The sequence below is a fragment of the Molothrus aeneus genome, chromosome 15 (genome assembly GCF_037042795.1).
Source record: "Molothrus aeneus isolate 106 chromosome 15, BPBGC_Maene_1.0, whole genome shotgun sequence".
NCBI lineage: Eukaryota > Metazoa > Chordata > Aves > Passeriformes > Icteridae > Molothrus > Molothrus aeneus.
Window position 1 is genome coordinate 2,832,089 of NC_089660.1, and position 22,843 is coordinate 2,854,931.

Genomic DNA, 22,843 nt, shown 5'->3' on the forward strand with positions numbered 1-22,843 from the left:
AGAAGAAAATTAATTGTTTTACTACGTCAAAATATTGCTGAACTGGGTCTAAGAGCACTGAACTCCAGCCCACGCTGAAGGAGCTGGGATGGGGGAAATTTTGTGGGAATTTTATTTGAAATCAGCTGTTCCCATTCCTGTTGCAATCCACTGATTTCAGGTGGATTAAGGTAGAAGTATTAAAACTTTTGCTATTCTATATTCTAAAATATTAACAAGCCAGGGCCCACTTTCTTTCCAAATGCAGCTAATATTCAAAATTTGGGGGCAATATTCAATATTTTTATTTTTTAATTAAGTGGAGTGTTTGTTGAATTTTCCCTGCCTTTCCAATATTTGGGATTTATCACAGCTTTTGTTTAGAAACAGCCAACAATCTTGTAAGAGAATGAAATCACCTGGGCAACAAGGAAGGGACTAAAATCTTCTATTAAGAAACACTGAGATCAGATTCACAGATTGGATTTGAACCTGCCACAGAAGTAATGGATACAAACCATGCATAATGTATGATTTTACACTCATTACTTCCTAAACTTCCCATTATTTAAATTTGGGTTTGAGGCTTCAACAAAATTGTTCAGAAGAGATGCTGGATTTGGTGAGGATTAGAAAGGTAAAAGTAGATTGGGAAGAAGAAAGTCATGTCTGAAACTTGCAAAAAAAGAGGAAAAAAGGGGAATTGTTCTTAGGTGGTACACAGGGAGGAAAGATCTCCAGTGAGGAGAGACTCCAGGAGCTGGGCCTGCTCAGTCTGGAGAAGACTGAGAGGGGATCCCATTAATCCCATAAATATCTCCAGGGGTGTCAGGGGATGGGGCCAGACAAGAATTCCTGAGCAGCTGAACCTTTCTGATAATAGCTGTCTGTTACAGAAATGCTGGTTTTGACAAGGCACATATCAAACAATCATCAAACAACTCTGGTTTTACTTCAACCCTGCAGGATTTCTAGGTGGGAAATGTTGATTTATGCTCTGTCCAAAATGGAGCCATTTAGCACTGAGCCACAGGGTATTGATGGAACCACCCTTTGAGACCAGGAAATTCCTTTTTCAGCCACCTCAGAGCAGTACAAAAATCCCAGGGTTTTCTGATCTTAATCCAATTTGGGCATCAGATTCCTGTGCAATTCACTGGAGCAGACCTGTGTTTTTGTGTCCAGTCATTTCTCCCAGACCCCTTGCCATGCTGTCCCATCTCCAGAGCCTGCTGGAAAATTAAATGCCTCTCATACTTCTCAGACAAGATATTTCCTTGGAATGTATGTGCTGTAAATGATGTGGCAGTCAGAGCTCTTTAAAACACAGCAAAACATTGAAATAGTGCTGAATATTTTCACATCTACCTCGGTGATTTGATCTTCAGAAGTGGCATAGCCAACAAAATCGTTCTGAATGCCGTGACAGCAGCCTTGCTAATCTGATTAAAACCTTTCTAAGGTTTTCTTGCTTTCTTTTTTATATTTGTGGCCTCGTGAAATTAATTCCATCCCCCCTTTTTTTTTTTTAGAAGTGTGTTCAATCTTCTGCTTTGTTTAATGTCACTGTCCACCAAATAGGTTTTGGTTTGGGTTTGGTGTTTTTTGATTTTTTTTTTCTTTTCTGAATTCTTGCTTTGATAATCTCTGACCATTCTGGATCATCTTCAAAGCTGCCTTTAATTTGGAGCTGTATTTCATGAGTGGTGTCTGTTCCTTGTTTTAGAAGACACTGAACTCTCCTGCCTCCCTGCCCAAACTACCTGGCTTTTTGCTTTTTGCTCACTTTGTTCACTTCTTGCCTTGATGTTGAATCGTTTGAGTCTTTTGTTAGCCACGGTTTTGCATGATCTCTGCTGTCATGTTTGTGAGCCTTGAAATGGCATGAAAGAAGCAGGAAGAAAAGCCTGAAGTGCTTTTCTTAAAACTGGAGTTAAAGAAGAAATGGGTGTAATGAGAAAGGGGATGAGTTTTGAGCAAAAATAAGGAGGTGAGTGCTGAGGTGTGAGTGTAAAAGGGAAAAATTTGGTCCTAAGAAAGTCATTGCCAAGAGTGACTAAAATCTGAATTTTGCATCCATTATTTAAGATACTTCAAGAAAGAATCATGATGGATATCGAATTTTTTTATCGAGTACCCACTTATTTTAATCCAGAATTAGCTAGAATGATAACAACTCTTGCTGAGGTGACTTTGAAAACACATTTTAGAGTGGATTTATCCATCCTTGGCTTAATGCCTGGTGTGTTGGAATGCAGATTGGTCAGCTGGGAGGAGGGCAGGTTTTTTGCACTGCAGTGTTGATGGCTGGGCTGTCAGGTGAGAGCAGCAGTGACCGTGCTGCCTCCACACAGGCACGTGTCAAATGAGGTGCAGGGAGTGCTATTTCAGCTCTGCTCAGAAATCCCATTAGCAGGAATCCCAGCTCAGCACTCACATTGGGTGTGAGAAAAGGATAAATGTTGTGCATGGAATGTGGGGATACTTGTATAAATATGTACTTACAGAAATATGTACTTAAAGAAATCCTGCTGGTGCCTGGTTCTGTGCAGCACTTTTGAATCCAGGCAGGGGAAATGGGGATTCTTTTAAAATAATGTTTTCATTTTCTCTTCCCATTTGGATTGGGTGTGGGGAAGTGTGTAGTACACTTTTGTCAGATGTTGCTGGAAAATGAGTGTCCTACCTGTGCTCTTCACTGGAAAAATGGGGAAATGTTCCAGTGCAGAGACTTGAGTGTGCTTCATCACAGAACCATGGAATGGGTTGGGTTGGGAAGGACCTTAAAGTCCATCCAGTGTCACCCCTGCCAGGGCAGGGACACCTCCCACTGTCCCAGGCTGCTCCAGTTCCCATCCAGGACTGCTCTGGGCACCTGTGCCAGGGCCTGCCACCCTCACAGGGAGGAATTCCTTCCCAATATCCCATCCATCCCTGCCTCTGGCAGTGGGAAAACATCCCCCCTTGTCCTGGAGCTCCATCCCTTGGGAATTGTCCCTCTCCTTGTTTCTTGTTGGCTCCTTCAGGCACAGTTAGGTCACCCCAAATCCTTCATTTCTCCAGGCTGAACAATCCCACTTTCCTCAGCCTTTCCTCATGGGTTGCTGTTGACTTGCTTGTGTTCCTGTTCCCTTCTTGTTTGGGAGTGAATCAAGAGGATGGTTAAAAAAGGAACCAAGGCCTCGTGTTGCATTCCAGGCTGTCTTGTGATCATTCCTTCCACAGACAAAAATAAGTTGCTTTGAACCTATTCTTGTACTTAAGGAACTGCAGGTTTAGATCTTGCAGTGTAAATCCAGTTCTTGCAAATCACAGGCAGGTGATGCAGGAAAAAGCCTGGACAGAATTCCTGGTGCAGGAATTGCTGATGGGGTGGACAGATAGCAGAGCTGCTGGGGGGAAATGCTGCCTATAAAGAGGCCAGGAGCACAGTGACAAACCATGACAGCAGAGATTTGGGAAGGTTTTACACCTTCTCAGAAGTTGTTCAATAAATTCTCTGCTAGGTTCAATAAATTGTTCTTGTCACTTACAAGATAAATTTTATCTAGCAATTTTTAGCATATGACATCCTTTGCTCCTGTCAGAAATGCTGTCATTAATGAAGTTACCACGTTTGAAGTAGTTTTGTGGCTGAGAAGCTGATTCCTGTAATGCTTTTCCTTCTCCCAGCTGCAAACTCTGCCTTTCATTCCTTATTTTTCAAGTGAATACAGTAATAATTGAAGTGTTCAAAAGATAAATGCTGCCAATTATTCCATATCATAAACTAGAAGATGTATTGAGGCAAAAGATGGGATGTTTTTATAACTTGGTGTCTATTCTCCAGCAGTCATACATGAATATAAAATAAAGCTCAGTGCCATGAGCAGCAGGGTGCCTGCTCTCCTGAAATACACTATAATTCCAACTAATATCCAGTCTCCAGCTGCTGGTTGTGCTCCATGATTTGCTCCTCTGCTTTTGGTTTCTTATCTCACACCCTGTAGGGGATCCTGGAGAAGAGTTGTAATCAAATACATACAATATTTAAAGCTCCCCACTTCAATTGATTTGCAGTATCCCACTGGAATATAATTGGAATTAAGGAACAAATATTGATCCCTGGTAGACAAAGCTGGAGCTGTGTCTAGGATTTGTAGCAGGTTGGTTTAGGAGATTTCTCTGTGTTCTGCTGTTTTATAGCAAAGAAAGTTCAAAGTTACCTTTAAAGCTTCTGTAGTTTGGAGATGAGGAAGACTGAATTGGGTTTGTCACATTTCAGGGGTAGTTAAGTGGTGGTGGAAATGGAGGAAAATCCTGTCTGGAGGTGCCTTCAGTGCAGGGGCCCTGTTGGTGTGACAGAGCAGCAGAGCAGTGACACTAGGGCTGGGTTTAAAGCCCTCACACAAACTGAAAACTCGGGGTTTCCAGAGTTCCTCTTTTTTACCCCATTTCACCTTTAGGCTTGAACTGTGGAGTGCCCATCCCTGGAGGGGTCCAAGGAAGGCCTGGACGTGGCACTCAGTGCTCTGGGCTGGGTGACACAACTGGGATCAGCCACAGCTTGGACTCAATGGCCTTGGAGGCCTTTTCCAACCCAAATGATTCTGGGATTCAGTAATTCTGCAAGCATGTCCAGGGCTTTTTGGCTCAGTTGCCCAACCCAGGAGTTACTGGAGCAGGATGTTCCCTCCTGTCCCTGCAATCTGGGAATCAGGGGATCCCAGGGGCTGGAAGGGACCTCTGGAGATCATCCCCTGCCCAGGCAGGCTCACCTGGAGCAGGTGGCACAGGGACACATCCAGGTGGCTTTGGAAAGGCTCCAGAGAGGGAGAAGAGTGTGGAGGCTTCTTCCCAAGGGTAATTCTGTCCTGGCTGTGACTGCCCCATCTCTCAGTGGGGCAGATTTTCTTCAGGCAGATGAAAGCCCTAAAAACCTTGCAGCTCATTGCACAAGCCTTGGAAACAGTCACTTTCCTTTCAGTGTTCTCAGCCTCTCTCCAGCCCTGCTTATTTGATGTAGAAAGTTGTCAACACTCCCTGTTTGCAGCTATTACGCTGAGAATCTGCTTCCTGCCACTCACTCAGGTTCTACCTTTCTACCATGTGAACCCAATTAATTCAACATAATCACAGGTAAAACAGTGTTATTTACCAAAGGATTTTGCAGGATGATTCTCCACAGGGTTTTTGAAGGAAAGAAACCTGTTTGCTTTTTGTCTCTCAGTTGTTTTGTGACAGTGACCTGGAATTGAAAATTAAAGATTCTAGTCAGACCTGTACTTGAGTGCTATGGAATAACAGAAACTTCATTTTGTTCCTGTTCTTGACAGAAGGAATGGTAAATACTTGTCTTCAGGCATCTGGCTTTACTTGAAATAAAGCATAATATTTGCATCTACAATAGTACTCCTGTTTTTCAGCATTTGTTTGGACATTTTGGACATAAGGTAGAGCTGTATTTAACAACATGTTTTTTTTTAAATCTCTTTTTACATTGTGTTTCTTTAAAAGTAAATTAAGAGGAAAAGTACAAGTTTTGGCAACTCTGCTGCTTAATTTTGCAGACTTAGTAATTCCAAAGGTGCTAATCCTTGGTTTTACTGTGCAGCCAAATTTAGGCTTCTTTGCTGGTTTCATGCTGACTTTGACATTGCTGAAAGTGTGTCAAATATACATTCTTCAGGTGTACACACAGAGCTGCTTCATTTTTGTAGGACTGTTTTAAGATTAATAAAATATTATTGGAAGAGTTTTCACTCTTTGAAGTTTGGTAGCGTTTGAAATCCACAAAACAGGGAATCTCTCATATTCCCTTTTAGTGGCTTGGTTTAGAAAAGCATTTTTAGGACAGGGATCTCATCTGACAGTGTCAGAAATGGCTGGGACTGTAAAATGCAAAGTTCTGACATGGAATACATTGACTGTCAGTGCAGATTCGTTAGCATTTTGTTCAGTTTATTCTGTATGGAGAGAATTTCTCCTGGATCAGGTGTCCTGGGCTGGTGCCATGGAGGGGCTGCTGTCCCACAGTCAGCATGCAGTGATTCCACATCATGTGCTTGGAAAAATTTGCCTGGAATGAGATTAAGAGCCTGAACCAGGCAATGCTTCTGCACACGTGCAAATGTCTCAGTTAACACTCCTGGAAGTCCTGACTGATCCTTTTGTGGTTTAGAACTGAAATCAAGGAATGTGTAAAAAAGAGAACCTTTTTTTGCCTGCCTCAGAACCTCAGAGTCACAGAATGCTTTGGGTTGGAAGGGACTTTAAAGATAATTTAGTTTCATCCCCCTGCCATGGCAGGGACACCTTCCACTGTCCCAGGGTGCTCCAATGCTGTCCAGCCTGGCCTTGGACACTTCCAGGGATGGGGCAGCCTCAGCTTCTCTGTGCCAGGGCCTCCCCACCTTCACAGAAGATTAAATTCTTCCCAAAATTTAATCTAAACCTTCCCTCTTTCAGTTTGAGGCCATTCCCCCTTGTCCCATCACTCCAGTTGAGGACAAACACAACTTTTCATGACATTATCTGCTTTCAAGCTGAAAATGTCATCTAAGAATTAAATTGTAAGGGTCTATTCAATGGAAAGAAATATTTCTGTGTGTAATACATGCAGGTAGATGAGATTTTCTATGTTCTGATTTAACAAGTGTATCTAGCTCTCTGCAAAATCCCTGCTTGGGTCTCTGATGGAGCTTATTTAACCAAATATGCATTAAATGGAGATGTTCTTTAGAATTTTCTGAACTTGTCTTCCCTTGGTTTGGTTAAGGAGATGTTTAATTTGTTCCCTGGTGAAACAGGGCTTGAGGTGACCTTACAGAACCTCTTGTGAAATGTCCTCTTACCTGTGGCAAACATGTGATCCATGTGAAATGTGTTGTGAAATACAAAGTGATGATAAAATCTCTCTCATTCTGGAGTGAGAACCAGCCCTGCCTGCTCTCAGAGAGTACTGGGGGGAAAAAGTACTAAAATATTGGAGTTCATGTTTGTAATGGCCTCGTGCACAGAGCTGGCAATCTTGATAGAATTGCAAAGTACAGTTGAATGTAAAACAAATGTAGGAAAAAAGCTCTGCTGGTATAATGGCTAAAGCAGATTGTGCTGCAGTTATTTTTCTAGAATTTAAAAGTAAAATTCAGGCAAGTCAAAATGTTTTCTCTGGTAGATTCAAGGATATCCAGCTCACTTTTAGAAATAATCCTGTGGAGCTTTGATATTTCTGTAAGTTATGTCCTAAGGGAAAAAAAAGACAGCCTGGCCCCAAATCACCTTTCCAGTTTCAGTGAAAGCCTGAAACTCTCTGATATTGGTCATATTTACTTTCCAACATAAACAACTGCTCACCAATGGTAGTAACTATAGAGAAAACCTTATTATACCCCTTAAAAAAAAAAAAAAGAAAAGAAAATCTGGCATCTTGCACTTCTCTCCATTTATGTAATATTTAACAAACAGCTGCTAATGGTATAAATACAAAAATACACCTGGAACCAGCAGGAGCCAGGTGCCCAACCTGGGCACAATTTGTGCAGCACAAACTTGGAGCAAGGTTGGGGATTGAGTGATTTAGGATCCCTGCAGCATTTTTCAGGGTTTTTCAGCACAATGTGCTTGTGGTTATACCCAATGTGCTGACAGGTTTTGTGATGCTTCTTCCTCTAGAGGGAAGAGAGCTCAGCACATTTAATTGGAGGTATAGACACAAAATATATGAATTTTAAAAAAAGAAAGGAGAAAGGGAAGGGACCAGGAGCCCATTAAGTGTCTCAAATGAGGAGAAGACAAATAAAATCTGAGTGGGTTGCTTATTCCTGATGTTCCTTAAAATGAAAAGTAAAAGCAGCAGATTTTTGCAAAAGATCATTGACTTTCTCTATGGCTTCATTTCCAAGACAGAAATAAAGGGAGGGCTGAAGGAACAAAATAATTGAAGCAGCTGCTAATAGCATTTTAAATTTCAGGCTGATTTTATTGGCAAAACATCTCTGCATTGGTTATTAACGAGCAGTTGAACCAGTTGCATGAACACTTTGTGTTTTTAGGTTTTGTAGCAAAATTCTTGCTCAGATACCTCACGAGATAAATAAATCTTGGGCCCTTTATGCAATTATCTGAAGCACTGAAGAAATGGGGAAGGGAAAAGCAGCTTTGAGGAATCCAAACCAAGGCTGCAGTTGTCTCATTTCTCAGCAAAGGATGAGCAAGTGTTGTGATCTACAAATTAAACCTTTTCCTGTGTTGGTGGCAGTTCAAGGCTTCATTTGTGCAGCAGCTTAGCTGAGTGCTGGTGTAGCAAAGCCTTCTCTTAATCTGAATTTCTGAAAGCCAGAAGGGGGGACTCAGCTGCCTTCCTGGCCTGCCAAGAGAGCATTCCTTGCCTCAATGCTGTTTGTATTTCGCAGAGTTTCACATTGTGTGAAATTAATGGCGTGTGATGAACCCTGCATGCAGGGAGCAGAGAAAGTTTGTATCTGTGCTGTGCTGGGCCAGTTTATAAACTGTGGCTCCTGAGAAATGTTTTGAAATGTCAGATGTTGGTATTTTGTGGCTTAGATGTGAAGCAAACGCTGAAAACAAGAGGCAAATTAAGAAGAGGAAGAGGAAAAAAAAATCATAGTGTTTGGTTCTCCAAACCTAGTATTTGGCACTGGAAATAATTCCTAGCTGGTGGCTGAGCTTTTTTGGGGTGTTTTTTGTCCTGGTAAAGGAGAAAAGTCCTCTTGTGGGGAGTGGCTCAGGTGGGGAGGCTGTGAGAAGTCCCCTGGCCTGAGTTGTGGTCTCACATCCACAGTGCAGTCGTGTCTGGGTGCTGGTGCCAGCAGTGAGTGTACAGAGAGAAGGAGGCTGTGTGGTTTTGTCAGTAATTCAGAAACCACAAGCAGGATTTTTCTGGCTTTGAGAGTGCTTGATGTGCTCCAAAACGTGCAAAGGCTGCTGGGCTCAGGCAGGGACACAGCAAGATTGCTGATGCTCTGTCATTTCCTTACATTTCTCCTTTGAGGACTGTATCAGCCTCCTGCATTTCAAAATTCAAAATGACCATGGAAAAACTGTACTTGGAAAGGCCCTCAGCCCTTAAGATTCTCCCATAAAACCTTTGCCTCAAGAACATGCTCCAGTCTGAAGACCAGGGTTTTGTTAATTTGTGTTCTTGGTGTTAATTGTGAATTTCTACCAGAGGAGTGAAATGATCTTATGGATGTTAAATAATCATGAAGTAAATTGGATTGATACAATTTTTATTTGGAAAAAGGAAATGACTCCTGTATTGTTGTGGTTTACAAATATTTCAATGCTTTAACTAATTGCCGGCCTCAACTTTGAATGGGGAAGCAAAATCAAACACATGATGTGCTCAGAGTTTCTCACAGCACTTGCCAGGAAGAATCCAAGTTTTGAAAACACTTGGCCTGCTTTCAGAAAGAGATTTTAATGAGATTAAAAGAGAAAGAATGTGCAAGTTTGATTAGAAAGTTTGGCCGTGCTCTGACAATGGGTTCTTGCAGGCCAGCACAGCAAATGCTGTTGTTTGTAGGGGTAGAATTGATTTCTTCTGAAACATGAAAAGTAGGAATGAGGGGGTAACAAATTATTGCAGCACAGTGTCCTGGGTTAGTGTGAGAGAATCCATCCTGTTGGACACTCTGCTGAGTCTAGAAGGCAACTTCAGTGGCCCAGTTTTCTCCTTGATTTTTCAGTTTTTCAGCTGGTTATTTGCCAGTCAGAATTGAACCAAGGATTTTGTGGCTTGTGCAAAGCAACCTGATTTCAAAACAGAAAGTGTAACACCACTCTGTCCCTTCCCTTGTGTCAGGGCTTCTCCTGCAGCTCGGGTGGAGAGCAGTGTTGGAATATTCTGGAGCTTGGCAAGGCAGGGACAGCCTGGTGCATGGGGAAAGACCCATTTGCTTATAGGCACACCCCCAGGAATAGCTCAAATAAATAAATAAATGTGCAAATTCAGGGCTAAAATTGCTTCCAAAAGTCCCTTGGATTATCCACATGCACTTGCTCAGGCTCCTGTCACCGTGGTTTATCAGTAAGTAACAGAGCTGGGCTGAGGAGGCCATGGGGGGTGGGAGGGGCAGCTTGTGAACACTTATTTGAAATAACCTGGATCTGCAAAGGCTTGAGAATCACTGAGTCAGTATAAAGGCAATAAAACGAGGTCTTTTGGTCCTTATAACAATGATTGAAAGGCTGTTTTCTTTCTCATTTAACATGCAGCAAGGACATATGGGAGAAGGCGAGGTAACAATATTCCTCTTTAATTTTCTAATGTTGACAATGTCTCATGGGAGAAATAACATTCAGTTTTTACTAGAGGGCAAAGTCCAAACTTTAAGCTTATAAGGGAGCAGTTTCACATACATTTACATAGTCTGCATGCCATAAATCAGCATTTTAAGTGGATTAGGGAGTACCTGAGCTGAAATGATCACAGTGGACATCACCTGGATGGTTTGTGACCCTGGGGGGCTGTGTTGCTGTGTTTGTGTGTGTGTGTGTGTGTGTTATGAATGCCAATGCTGGAGGAGTTTATTTTGGGAATTTTTGGTGCTGATGGAGCATAAATGCAGTGAGTGTCTGACCTGCTGGGTTCAATGTGTGTGTGAAGTTCTCCAGCAGCAGCTGAGGAGCCTGGGAAGGGGAGTTAGGTTTGGGAATTGCTCCCTCCCAATTGCAGGATTGGGGTCTTAAGAGATGAAACAAATCCCATGTGCAGCAGTTCCTTAGGAAGAAACAAGGCTGAAGTCAATATTACAATATTTTTATCATAGTAGGAATGAGGTTTGCCCAGCTACAGAGAGAGGCCTGATTATACTTGACTGTTATTTTTATTAAAGGTGTGTAAAAGATATTTGAAATTTGAAATTTCAAATAAGGCAACCTGACCGAGCCTTCCATTTTTTATTCATAGAAATTCTATGGACTGTGGATTTTACTACTTTTTTTTTCCTTTCAGCTTCTTAGCTGTTTTGTTTTTGTCACAGAAAATGTCTGTATCTTGGTCAGATTTTCTGTTTTCAAGATGTTTTCCTTTTAAAAACCAATTTCTTTCAAGGGGAGGAAGCAAAACCAGGATAAATTAACCTCACCAGTCATTTCTGTGGTAGATTGGGATGAATCCTGAAACAACAGACACAGTGTATCACATCATAGACAAAAGGAAATGTATCCTAGAACTTGTAGCACACCTCATTACTTACTCTCCCTATATATATTTATTCCTAAAATGCTCCTTAAATGAATAGAAGTCTCAGTTTGCTGTGTAGCAGTTGAATATTGGAATTAAAGAGGGAATTCATGGCAGAGAACAGCTCCTGTGCTCTATTTATGATATTATGGCATTTATAACAAAGAACCTTATTTAAAAGAAATATTATTAAGGAACTCTCTGATAAAGGATTGTCATAGAAAGATGTTGGACTGTGAAGGGAACATTTCTCATTTTACAACATTTTCTCTTAGAATAAGGCCATTAACAAAACTCTCTTGTAACACTGAAGTAAAGTTGTAGGGGGGACAAAATTTTCAGTCTTTGCAGTAAATGACAGTGCAATGTTTTCCTCAGGTTATTTTTGTTATTTACTAGTGGGTGGTTTATGCTATCTTTTGTTATCAGGTAATTTAAATGTGTAATATATTTAACTGGTAGAATTCTTGTTTTCCCATTTTCACCTTGAAATTTTATCTGTTCCCTGGAAGAAGCTGTTCACTGGAAAATGGAATAGATGGCTTGATACTGTGAGAGCCCCAGAAACCAAATTGGCTGTTCCCTTCCCTTTTTATGCTTTTTAAAAGAAACCTCATTGGAAACACAAAATATTATGGAAAGCAGTCAGCTCGGGCACCCGTTAGAAATCCTGGTTTGTTATGAGGAGGAACCTTTCCTCTGAAATGAAGCATTTGAGCTGCTGGATGGTGCTGGAAACCGAAAGGGTGCAATGAAATCGAGAACATAACTGCTCATTCAGAGGGCAAATCACTCCCAGTTCTGCTGATGCAGCAACTGGTGCATTTTCCCCAATTATTCCAACAGTGTGCGCTTTGTTCTGTTAGTATGGTTTTTTTTTCCCTGTTTTTCTTTTTTTCCAACCCCCTCTTCAGGTCAGTCCTCGCTGTTCCCCATGGAGGATGGGTTCTTGGACGATGGCCGTGGGGATCAGAGCCTGCACAGCGGCTTGGGGTCTCCCCACTGCTTCTCCCACCAGAACGGGGAGCGCGTGGAACGCTACTCCCGCAAGGTCTTTGTGGGGGGGCTGCCTCCCGACATCGACGAAGGTAAAAACCCCACCCAGGCCTGAGCCTTTTGTCTGCCAGCTCAGGGATGGCTGCTCTCCAAGCTTTGATATGGAAATGGATCTTTCTTTCTATGAGTTTAGGCCGTGGGGTTGTTCTGCCACCAAGAAAAAAAATCACGCGTCAGCACATTAAACTGACCTTCAGCAGGGTAAAAAGTACAAAAGTGCAAAATTAAACTAGCCAATATCACCTGTGGAAACTCATAAATCCATTGCCCCAGAACTCCCAGCAGCAGGAAAAGCTGCTCATAGTTTTGTAAGGTCTGTGTGGGGCAGCAAGTCCTAACTCTGTGTTTGGTTGCTCCTGTGTAGTTGAGGTTGTTTCCAGCAATGATTTTTGTCCTGTGGTGGCTCCTGACCTGTGCATGGTGAGAACCCAGACAGGAATGAATCTGTGCAGGGCATCCTGAGGCACCAGGGTTTTGTCGTGGTTCATCACACAAATACAGGTGGCAGAATACTGCAGTTGTTATTAAAATAAAATTAAAAAGTCAGGTACAGGTGTTGTGAAGCTTCCTTTCACCACAGCTCTGTGTTCTGTCTGTATGAGCCTGCTGGGATAGTGGTTAGAAGAAATGCAGCAATAAAGCTAAAAAGTTTTTTTCTTAATCACAGAATTGTTTTAATCCCCACTTTTTTTGTGTCAGAGCATCTAATGCACTGCTGTGACATGGTAACCTGAATTTCATGTCACCCATGAGAGCAGTTGACTTTTATAACAGTATAGATGCAGTGGCTCAGTTCCTGAGAATTAGTGGGTTATGAGCTTTTATTTATAATTATCAGTGAAAGAACAGTTTGAGCTTTGGCCTGTCTTGTTTTATAAGGAGTGTTCTGCCTTGTCACAAAGATCCCCCATCAGCTACTGAGCACAGCAGTGAGCTGCTGAACCTGGAGGGTCACAGAATGTTTATAGGATGAAGCTACCTGAAATCAGTGCCTTTCAAATGCCTTAAGTTCAATTTATTTTAAGCTCATGCCTTTTCCCTCCTCTCCTGTTCCAGATGAGATCACTGCAAGTTTTCGGCGCTTTGGACCTTTGATTGTAGACTGGCCGCACAAGGCAGAGAGCAAATCTTATTTTCCTCCTAAAGGTAAATACTGCAAACCAATAAGATGAGCATTTTAGAATAATTTTATGTGATAAAGCACAAGATTGGTCTGACAGTGACACAATGTTTAGGGGGGGGAAAAAGAATTTAATCATTGTGATTGTTCTAAACTGGTGAAGTTTCAAATATAGCTTTGCAGTTATTATTCACTGGAAGAACTCTTCCTTAACATCCTGTTTTTCCTTTATTCCATTTTCCCCTCTTTCCCCTGTTGTTGTACATGTAGTAACAGCTTTTTAAAGACACTAAATGCCTTCCACAGCAACTGGGAAGGATTTGTCCCTTAGGTGAAAAACCAGAGCACTTGTGGGTTGGAAATAAGTGCTGAGAGCACCTTAAGTCTTTTTCTCTCCTGTGTGGCAGCATGATGCCAAACCTAATTCTGAGTGAAATTCTGATCCTGTTGACAAACAGCAGCAGTGATGTTTGTGTTTTCCCTTGGCCAGGATATGCATTTTTGCTGTTCCAAGATGAAAGCTCTGTGCAGGCACTGATTGATGCATGCATTGAAGAAGATGGAAAGCTCTATCTCTGTGTTTCCAGCCCCACTATCAAAGACAAACCGGTAGGTGCAATTGTCAGGGCCTGCACAATTCCTGGGTGATAATCACAAATTGGGCTCTTCACATGCAGTTTTTTCTGTCTTCAGAACGTTAATGTTAAAATTTCTTTAAGGTGTCAAATTAAGAAGAGAAAAGACCAACTTACTGGTTTTGAACTAGACATAAGAAAGTTTTTTAGTCTAGTTACAATGCTTATTTTTATCAGAAAAAAATGTATTTCCACACAGGTATTTTTTGCTTGCTAATGATGAACTTGTAGAATTCATATTGTCTGAGTGTTGTATATAACAGATAAATCCTAAAAAACATACCATGGCATTGAACTGTAAATTATTAATCTACAAATGACTGGGGGGCTAACACAAGTCTGTCAATAGTTGGGGAGAATTCTGCTCTAGTCCTGTGCTTCAAACTTTGGCCAGCTGTAACCAAATAGAAAGCAGCACAGGAGCCAAACAGGCATCTCTGGAGCCTGCTGCACTGAGATAAGGCTGGGACAACAGGAGCAGTGCAGATCTGTGTGACATGGGGGGTTGTACAGCACAACTCAGTCATGATTAAGTAAATGTGTGAGCAGAGGGTGAGGGTTTTTTTCCCCAGAAATTTGGGTAACAAGGAAGTGATGAAATTTAGCATCCTCAAATGGTCTGTCTTAAGAGAGCTCGTTACCATTCCATTTTGCTGAACAAGTAGAGTTTAGAAAGTACAGCTGTTTAAGAAGTTTTCTTCTCTGTAGGACTCTGTTGTAATTTATATTACTGAGACACTTTGAATTGTGAATGGTTAAAAAAAACAGGCTTTTTGTCCATAGGTTCAGATCCGGCCTTGGAACCTTAGTGATAGTGATTTTGTTATGGATGGTTCCCAGCCTCTTGACCCAAGAAAAACCATTTTTGTTGGTGGTGTTCCTCGGCCTTTACGAGCAGGTACACACTGCAGCACTGGGCATGTTGGATGTGCAGCCTGGTTTGGGGAGCACTGGGGGAAGCCAGCCTGGAATTCTGAGCGTGGTGACACAGTGGGGGACACAAACCATCCTGAGGCGGTGCTTTGAGAGAAACGAGGCAGCCTAGAGCCCTGTTTGGTTTTGCTTTGTGGTGACACAGTGGGGGACACAAACCATCCTGAGGCGGTGCTTTGAGAGAAACGAGGCAGCCTAGAGCCCTGTTTGGTTTTGCTTTGTGCTGCAGTGGAGCTGGCGATGATCATGGACCGGCTCTACGGAGGGGTTTGCTACGCCGGCATCGACACCGACCCTGAGCTGAAGTACCCCAAGGGGGCCGGGCGGGTGGCGTTTTCCAACCAACAGAGCTACATTGCTGCTATCAGCGCCCGCTTCGTCCAGCTGCAGCACGGAGAGATTGATAAACGGGTAAGGCCTGGTCCCCCCTGCTCCTCTGCCCACGCCCTCCCTGCCTCAGAGGTGTCCCTGGAGTGTTACAGCAGGTTAATCCCGTTTTTAGTGCCTCTCGGATGCAGCACGGGATGGAAGCGGAGTGGTGGGGAGCTGCTGGTGCTGGCACGTGGGAGGTGACTGTGAAAAAGGCTTTTCTCGAGTTGCTGAGTGTAGTGGGAAGTGTGGCAGCTGCCTTGGCCTTTTCCAAGAATATTGAGCTCCTCAGATGCTCCCTCTGCAAGGATTTGGGGTGTTTGTGAGATGCAGGGAGGGAGGTGCCTGCCACAGCTCTTTCTCCTTTGGGAGAAGAAGCAGAACCGCTCCAGTGTGTGCTGGGTGTCCAAGAGCATCCTGGTAATGCCTTGTAAGCTTGTTACTGTGCCCTGCAGCCTTGCAGTCACCCTCCACAGCCTGTGCAAAGGCTGTGCTTGCTTATTTCTTTCCTTTATTATTGTATTCCTTATTATTTTAAATTAGAGCAATATGCCAAATGGATCAGCGCTTCACTTTCTGCCCTCTTCATCTCTCTAAAATGTAACTGCCAGTTACAGTGATACTCAGACCACAGTTTTGGGAAACTCAGATGCTCACATCTCCTCTTGTAATTCATCCTTTGTCTCTGGATTTTTCCTACATGACTGTCACTGCTGATCTTAATTTTAAAGTTAATACAGTGGAAAACCTCCAAACTTGGCTGATTAGCCCATTATCTTTTCACTTCTGCTTTAGTTATAAAGCAGAAGAATTGTAACAACAATTTGACTGTGGGCCTGTGAATTGGAATGTCTTTGTTCTAATCTTGGCTCTGAAATAAGTTCTGTACAGCTTTGAACAAATAATTTGGGCTGCCCTTGTGCAACTTGTGCTTGCATAAGCAGACACTTGGGTGAATAGGTCCATTGAAGCTGGTGGGACTACAAATTTAAGTAAGTACTTGTAAACTCTGAAAAAAAATTTTGCAATCTATTTCCCCTTCCTTCTCTCCCCCCACTCCCTATTTCCTCATTTTTTTGTATAGTTTTTGTGTGGGGAAATAATGCTCAGAGAGGATTCATTATATGAGAAATTGGTGCATGAGGGAGGTAAAAATACAGCAACACTAGTTTTTATTAAAGTTCTATTTATTTTTAGTTTTCCAATACTGCTTTGCTGCAAAAAGAAAAATAAAATTAGTAAAAAAAAAAACAGTAACAAGAAAGGATTTCCTGTAAAATTAGGCAAGGAGTGCTGCTAAAGGGTGTGCCCTGAGATAATGCACAGGAAGGGTTCAGTGGCTCGGGCTCCCACCCTGAGAGGGCCTGATGGAGTTGCTGTAACTGAGGCTTTCCCTGGAGCTGGGAAATCCTCTGTGCCCAGCTCAGGGAGCAGTTCCAGCCCTGTCACACTCAGAATTAATGTGACAAGGACACCTGAGCTCTGCAGTTTAGCCTCTGAAGGTGGCTGAGCAGAGGGAACGGAGCTGAATCACCACATGAAGGAGGGCCTGTGTGGCACCTTTGTCCTTTTAGCACTTGGAGAAGGCAACACTCCTCAAAAATCCCCAACCTCCTACTGCAGAGCAGATTAGGGAAATGGGGAATGTGGTGTTAGTAATATTTGCCTGCTTCTGCTCTTGTACAAATTGACTGAGTTGGCAGGGCAGGGTTTTGGGAAATGCAACTCGAACACTGAAAGAGGAGAAAAACAGGTCGTTAAAAAGGCTGCTGTGCTCTGTCTGAGCAGTTTATGTGTCCTGTAAGCAAAAATGACATCAAACTACTGCAGTGCCATCTGGACTGTGATAAAATTGGGTGGGTTTAAAAACCCAGCAAGTTGTGAATGTCCTTATTTGCCTGAGGTGTGTCTGAGGCCTGTGAGGTGCAGAGGGGAGCAGCCCCAGGCCAGATGCAGAGATAACAGCAGAGATACCAGTCACAGCCTGGGTGTTTGAAAATGTTGGTGAAAACATCACATTCAGTGAGCTTCAGAGAAGGTTCACAAACCCTTCTAGAGCAGGAACTTGTACCTATATTTATTTCTGCTGTTCTGAATTCCTGCCCATCACCTGGCCCTTAATGCCAGCAGCGTAGGAGGGCATCAGTCCTGTGGTAAGCCTCTCATTTGATCCCAACAAGATCAGGTGGATTTCCTTTTGCTGAGAGGACTAAGCCATGGAAAAAATACAGAAATGAAGTGTTTATTTAGAGAGTAAATGAATTGTCTTAACACTGGAACTTCAGACACATGTGCATATTTAATCAGCAGTTACAGTGTTGTATAAACAGTTTCCATTCCTGCCTGAAAAGGACAGAGATTAATTGGGTATCAAAAATAACTCCCATAATGATCCAAGGTTTTGGTGTCAGTCAATAGGTTGTTTCTGTAAATCAGTGACAGCAGGTATCAGACTGATGGTCAGCACTGAATTCTGGGGTTTTTCTGCAGGATCAAAGAGGGGGTAGAAGTGTTGAAGTGCCTGGAATTTGGGGTGTTCAACAGCCACGTCCAGGTGTCATGAGGGGGAAATCTTGATTTTAACATTCCCTACTGCATAACTGCTGTCTACCCTGCTAAAACACGGGTGTGGGATTAAGAATTTGCACTGAAGAATGACCAACTGTCTCGTTTTGTGGCTGCAGGTGGAAGTTAAGCCATATGTCTTGGACGATCAGCTGTGTGACGAGTGTCAGGGCGCCCGCTGCGGCGGGAAGTTCGCCCCGTTCTTCTGTGCTAACGTGACGTGTCTGCAGTATTACTGTGAATATTGCTGGGCTGCTATCCATTCCCGGGCTGGCAGGGAGTTCCACAAGCCCCTGGTCAAGGAGGGAGGGGACCGCCCGAGACATATTTCATTCCGCTGGAACTAAAGGATCGCTCATTTGCAGGCCTCCAATTAAGTGCACTCTTCTGTTCCTCCCCACCCCGCCCCTCACTCACAGCATGTCCTTTTGTAGTAGTCTGTAATTTAACAATAGTCTAATGAAAGAATGACCTATAATGGGTATTTTATAGAATCTTGTCATTGAAAACTGTATTGGGAACTCCTTTTCGTATCGATAACATGTTGCAAGTGAGTTGCATTCTCTTGTCTTTACTACCGAGAGAACACTTAATTTCCTGCAACGTTTTCTTAGAGGAGAGAAAAAATATTAAGAGAAGAGAATTGAAACAATAGAGTATTTTGGTTTTTTAATTAAATTATTGTTAATAAAGAACATAATAATACTTTTATTAAATAACCGTGTAACAATAACACTATCAGTCTGTTCTGACACTTTTCCCCCAGGGAAGCCTGTTTTTGCCTCTCTTTTTTTATTTTTCTTTTTGGTTGTTTTTGGATTTTTCCAGCAACAGATGAAGTTAGCATTTACCTACCAACAGGAAAGAGCATGTTTAAAGCAACAGAAATGCATGAGCAAAGTTGAAGCAGCACTATAATAATGATCTTTTTTTGTTTGTTTTTTTCTTTTAAACTCTTTTAAGGGTTTTGAGGCTGAAATTTTAGCTCAGTGTGTATCTGACCGTGCCTCTGGCTACCACCCACATCCAAATTACTAACGAGATAGGCAGAGCTTACTATATTTTCATCAAAATGATTACATTTTAAGAATTCCTGAATGTAAAAGTTGAGTAAAGTTACTACTGAGGGGGGAGTGCACTTTTTTTTTTCTTTAAGAGAACTCAATTGTCTGGTTACAGCCCTAGATATCCTACCAAAGCTAGAGTAATGACAACTAGTGAACTGGCATTTCCTCTCCTGAAGGATAAATATATAGATTTTATTTTTGATGGCTATATATAACTCTATATCCTAATATACTAACATTCATCAGGGGCCAGCCTTTGCTCTCCATTTTGACGTGAAAAAGTAGAAAACCTAAAGATACCTCAAGGATATCACTGATTTTTACTGGAGTTTTGCTATTCCATTGTGGCACACAAACTCAAATTGGCTGCTTATTGGTTTCCCATCTTGGCTATAAAGTCAGTTTTCTATCCCCTCAAATTTAGCTGTAACAGAAGGCATGAACCCAAGGAGTTCCCAAGTCCTGCTCTGCACCGCCGGCCAAATTTTGTGCACGGAATGGTGCAGGTGTGCAGATGCCTTTCTTACTCTTCCTGTAGAAAGAATCCCAGCTCAGATCCCAGCTCTTCAGAACTAATTGTGGGGAGATAAAGACACGCAGGTGGAAGTGCCAACATCGCCAATTAACGCCGGCTTTATTGGGACTCAGTCCTGCCTTGAGAAGCATCAGCCCAGGACACGCGAAGCGAATGCTGACGAGTGGGTGCAGAGGGTTTAGTTTGAAACAGATGAATGAAGGAGTAGTTCTGAAAATTTATTTTTAGTACTTTTCAACTAAATGCCCTGGCCAACTTCTCCACCAAGGATGTAGCAGTGTGCAAACAAAGTGATTCTGTGGCAATCTCTGCCCGGCCCCAGGGGCCTGGGACCACCCGAGAGTCTCCCAAACCAAAGATTTGCCCTGGCACTGCTTGGAAAACATCTGCTCCCTTCAAAGCCCCCCTCATCCCTTTCCCCCAGCCCCCATTATCTTTATGAGAAGCAGTTTTTCTGTTCAATACAGGCTTTAATGAACTGATACCTTACCAAGTTCCAAAGGTCAAAATGGAGACATTTGCTGTCTATTAGTCAAGTATAGCAAGGGAGCTGCTTTTACTGAAATCCCTGAAAATATTGACAACAGTAATGCAAATGCAGAGTGCTCTTGTGTAGATTGTCAGGGACTTTTTTTTCTCTGAAGTACATAATTCTAGTTGGAATGTTCCTTTCATTTTTTTAATGCTTGTAGGTGGCTTGGGGTGTGCTATTGTGCCGATCCTACCCAGCAAACAGGTGAGGTGGGTTTCCATTACAAGAAAATAACACTGTTTGAGAACTAGCTTTGAATAATAATTTTTTCCCTTTGTACATGACCTGCTGAATTTCGGTACAGTGTTTTTGTAGCTAACTTATTTTGTCATGCACATAATGTATATTTGTTATGCACTACTTTTGTATATCTTGTTTTTCCAACAGTGAGCATTTTTAGGCACACTTTTCACTGACGGGATATCTCTTTATGCAATACCTCAATTTTTCATATTGCAAAGAGTAGCTTTTTGTACTTTTATTACTGAGAGATCTTCATATACTTCATTTTTTAATATAAATAATTTTAATAAATTTTATTTTCTTATATTCTGCTTTTTATACATTTCAGTGCTCTGCATACATTTTGAATTATGGATGTTGTGCACTGGCAATGCTATTTTAGAATCTGCAGAGAAAAGAAAGCATGTTGCTTAAACATCTTAGCCCAGCACCAGGTATTTGGTGTACATATAATTTAAGAAATAGTATATGTAAAGTTGAGAATTAAAGAAGAAAAAGCATGAAAGTGACAAATGACACTTGTCTTTAGACCCATGAAATTTAAATGCATAAATATAGTGTAGAAATTTAAAAGTCAAGAACCATCAAAATTGTCTACCGCTTCTTACTGAGTTTTTAAAAATTATACACAAATGCAGACGTTTTTGGTGAATGTTTAGCCATTTTTATTATTAATAAAGAATCGATGTTAGGTGTTTGATGCAGAACTGTGTCTGCTCTTTTAAATTATATTTAAAGAATAAAAGAGAGCCTGCTAGGTGGCAGGCATGTAATGTTAGTATGCATGACTAATGTAAGAAATCGTTATTCTACTAATATTCACTTGTGATTGTGTGACAAGCGTGTTTACAGATCCTTTGGTTACACTTCGATTTACAGGGCATAAACAATTCTCTCCATTACTCTGTGCTTCAACCGTGCTGGCCCAGCCTCCTGATGGCACGGGGCTCTCTGGGGTTACCGTGTAGCCCCAGGCTCATTAACGTGTAATTAGCTACCGGTGGGGGGGGTGTCATTAATGAGCAGCGGCGTTCCCCGGGGGAGTGACAGAGTAATTCCATGGTTATTTTTGCAATGTAAAATAAAGTGTTTCTGATTATTTTATATGTAAAGGAACCCCACTGCCCCGTGCTTTTTTGGTATAGTCTCTACTTCTCCATACACAGACCTCTGCAGAATGCAAATTTCAACCTTGCAGTGACTGAATTTAGCGTTTTATAAGGATGCTGTTGGAAAGACTTGATAATTCACCCCTTGTGTTTTTGAAGAGTTCAAACCTTCTGTTCAAAGGTGATTTAAAACTTGAATGTGATGGATTGTGGCAAGTTAACTTCAAGTTATGTGCAATACCTATTTCAGACTTCTGGAAGATCTTTGCAGTGTAATTCTTTGTTTTTAATTGCAGACATTTAAAAATGTCATTTTCTACTGTTCTAGTAAATCCTCTTTCTTGCTGGTGTTTCTAAAGAAAAGAATCAGAAATCAATCTTTCTACTAATGTAAATTTGAGATTATTTTTAAAAAAAATGGAATAAAACGTTTTGGTCATTTGCTTTATTTTATTATCTTATTTTAAAGCTACTGTGATAGCATTGTAAGAATTGGGACAATATTGTATTCAACTGTTTTATTTTTTATATTTTTAAATTTTAAAGTATAATTAGTTTTTATAATTTTCATCAGATTTTTTTGTTATATTTTTTGGAAGTGAAACTTTTAGCAAGTGGGTGTCTAGTTTTTACTAATCCCTAATATGTTTTTCCCCCAATGTATTGCTCATATTATCAGAAGGAAAAGTTATTTAAGTATGTCAGTTAATTGTACTACTTGGCTGAATTTCCATATAGTTTTTACTGTGTATGGGGAGGTTGTAGTATTTATTATAGCATTTTAAATAAGGGTAATTCATTTTTTATTAAAGTCATTTTCACGTTTAAGTTCATATTTTTGTATGTTCTACTCTAAGTTATATAACACAAGTTACTTTTTTTAAAGAGTTCATTTGTTGAAGTGCTAGTGAAAATTAATGTTATTAAATAGTTTGCAAATGACTATTTATACCAGTATGCATATAATTTTTAAATATTTGTAATGTGAGATGTTGAATGAATAAAACTTTTAACTCAATGTTTCTCCTTAACCTTTTTCTTTTGAGCTTCCTGTAGGAACTCGTTCCTTTGCGGCTGAAGCTCGTGGGGCTTGGGGAGGGGATTTTGTTGGGCTGTGTGGGGTGAAAAAAGGGCTTTAGGTTCTGGTGTCAAATGCAGCAAAGGTTCCTTGGGGAGGTGAAGATGCAGCAGGTGAGGAGAGAAGCACCGAGGCACAGGTAAACCCACCATGGTTAAAGCTCATCCAGTGCCACCCCTGCCATGGCAGGGACACCTCCCACTGTCCCAGGTGGCTCCCAGCCCCATCCAGCCTGGCCTTGGGCACTGCCAGGGATCCAGGGGCAGCCACAGCTGCTCTGGGCACCTGTGCCAGGGCCTGCCCACTCTGACAGGGGAGAATTTCTTCCCAATATCCCATCTAACCCTGCTCTGTCAGTGTGAAGCCATTCCCTGTGTCCTGTCCCTCCATCCCTTGTTAAAGGGTCTCTCTGCATCTTTCCTTCAGCTACTGGA

General features: G+C 41.8%; 1 protein-coding gene across 2 annotated transcripts in view; it reads left to right on the forward strand.

Moving 5' to 3' along the window:
• Positions 1-22,349, forward strand: part of CPEB4 (cytoplasmic polyadenylation element binding protein 4) — a 38,106-nt gene extending 15,757 nt beyond the window's left edge. The window contains exons 3-9 of one of the 2 annotated variants that reach the window (XM_066560381.1): positions 10,198-10,221; positions 12,082-12,255; positions 13,280-13,369; positions 13,834-13,952; positions 14,762-14,876; positions 15,141-15,322; positions 17,965-22,349. In XM_066560381.1, coding sequence (XP_066416478.1) covers positions 10,198-10,221; positions 12,082-12,255; positions 13,280-13,369; positions 13,834-13,952; positions 14,762-14,876; positions 15,141-15,322; positions 17,965-18,192 — 932 coding nt within the window. In that variant the 3' untranslated portion in view covers positions 18,193-22,349. The remainder of the gene's footprint in view (positions 1-10,197; positions 10,222-12,081; positions 12,256-13,279; positions 13,370-13,833; positions 13,953-14,761; positions 14,877-15,140; positions 15,323-17,964) is intronic. The other variant, XM_066560383.1, reaches the window with a different exon arrangement.
• Positions 22,350-22,843: the final 494 nt, after the last annotated feature.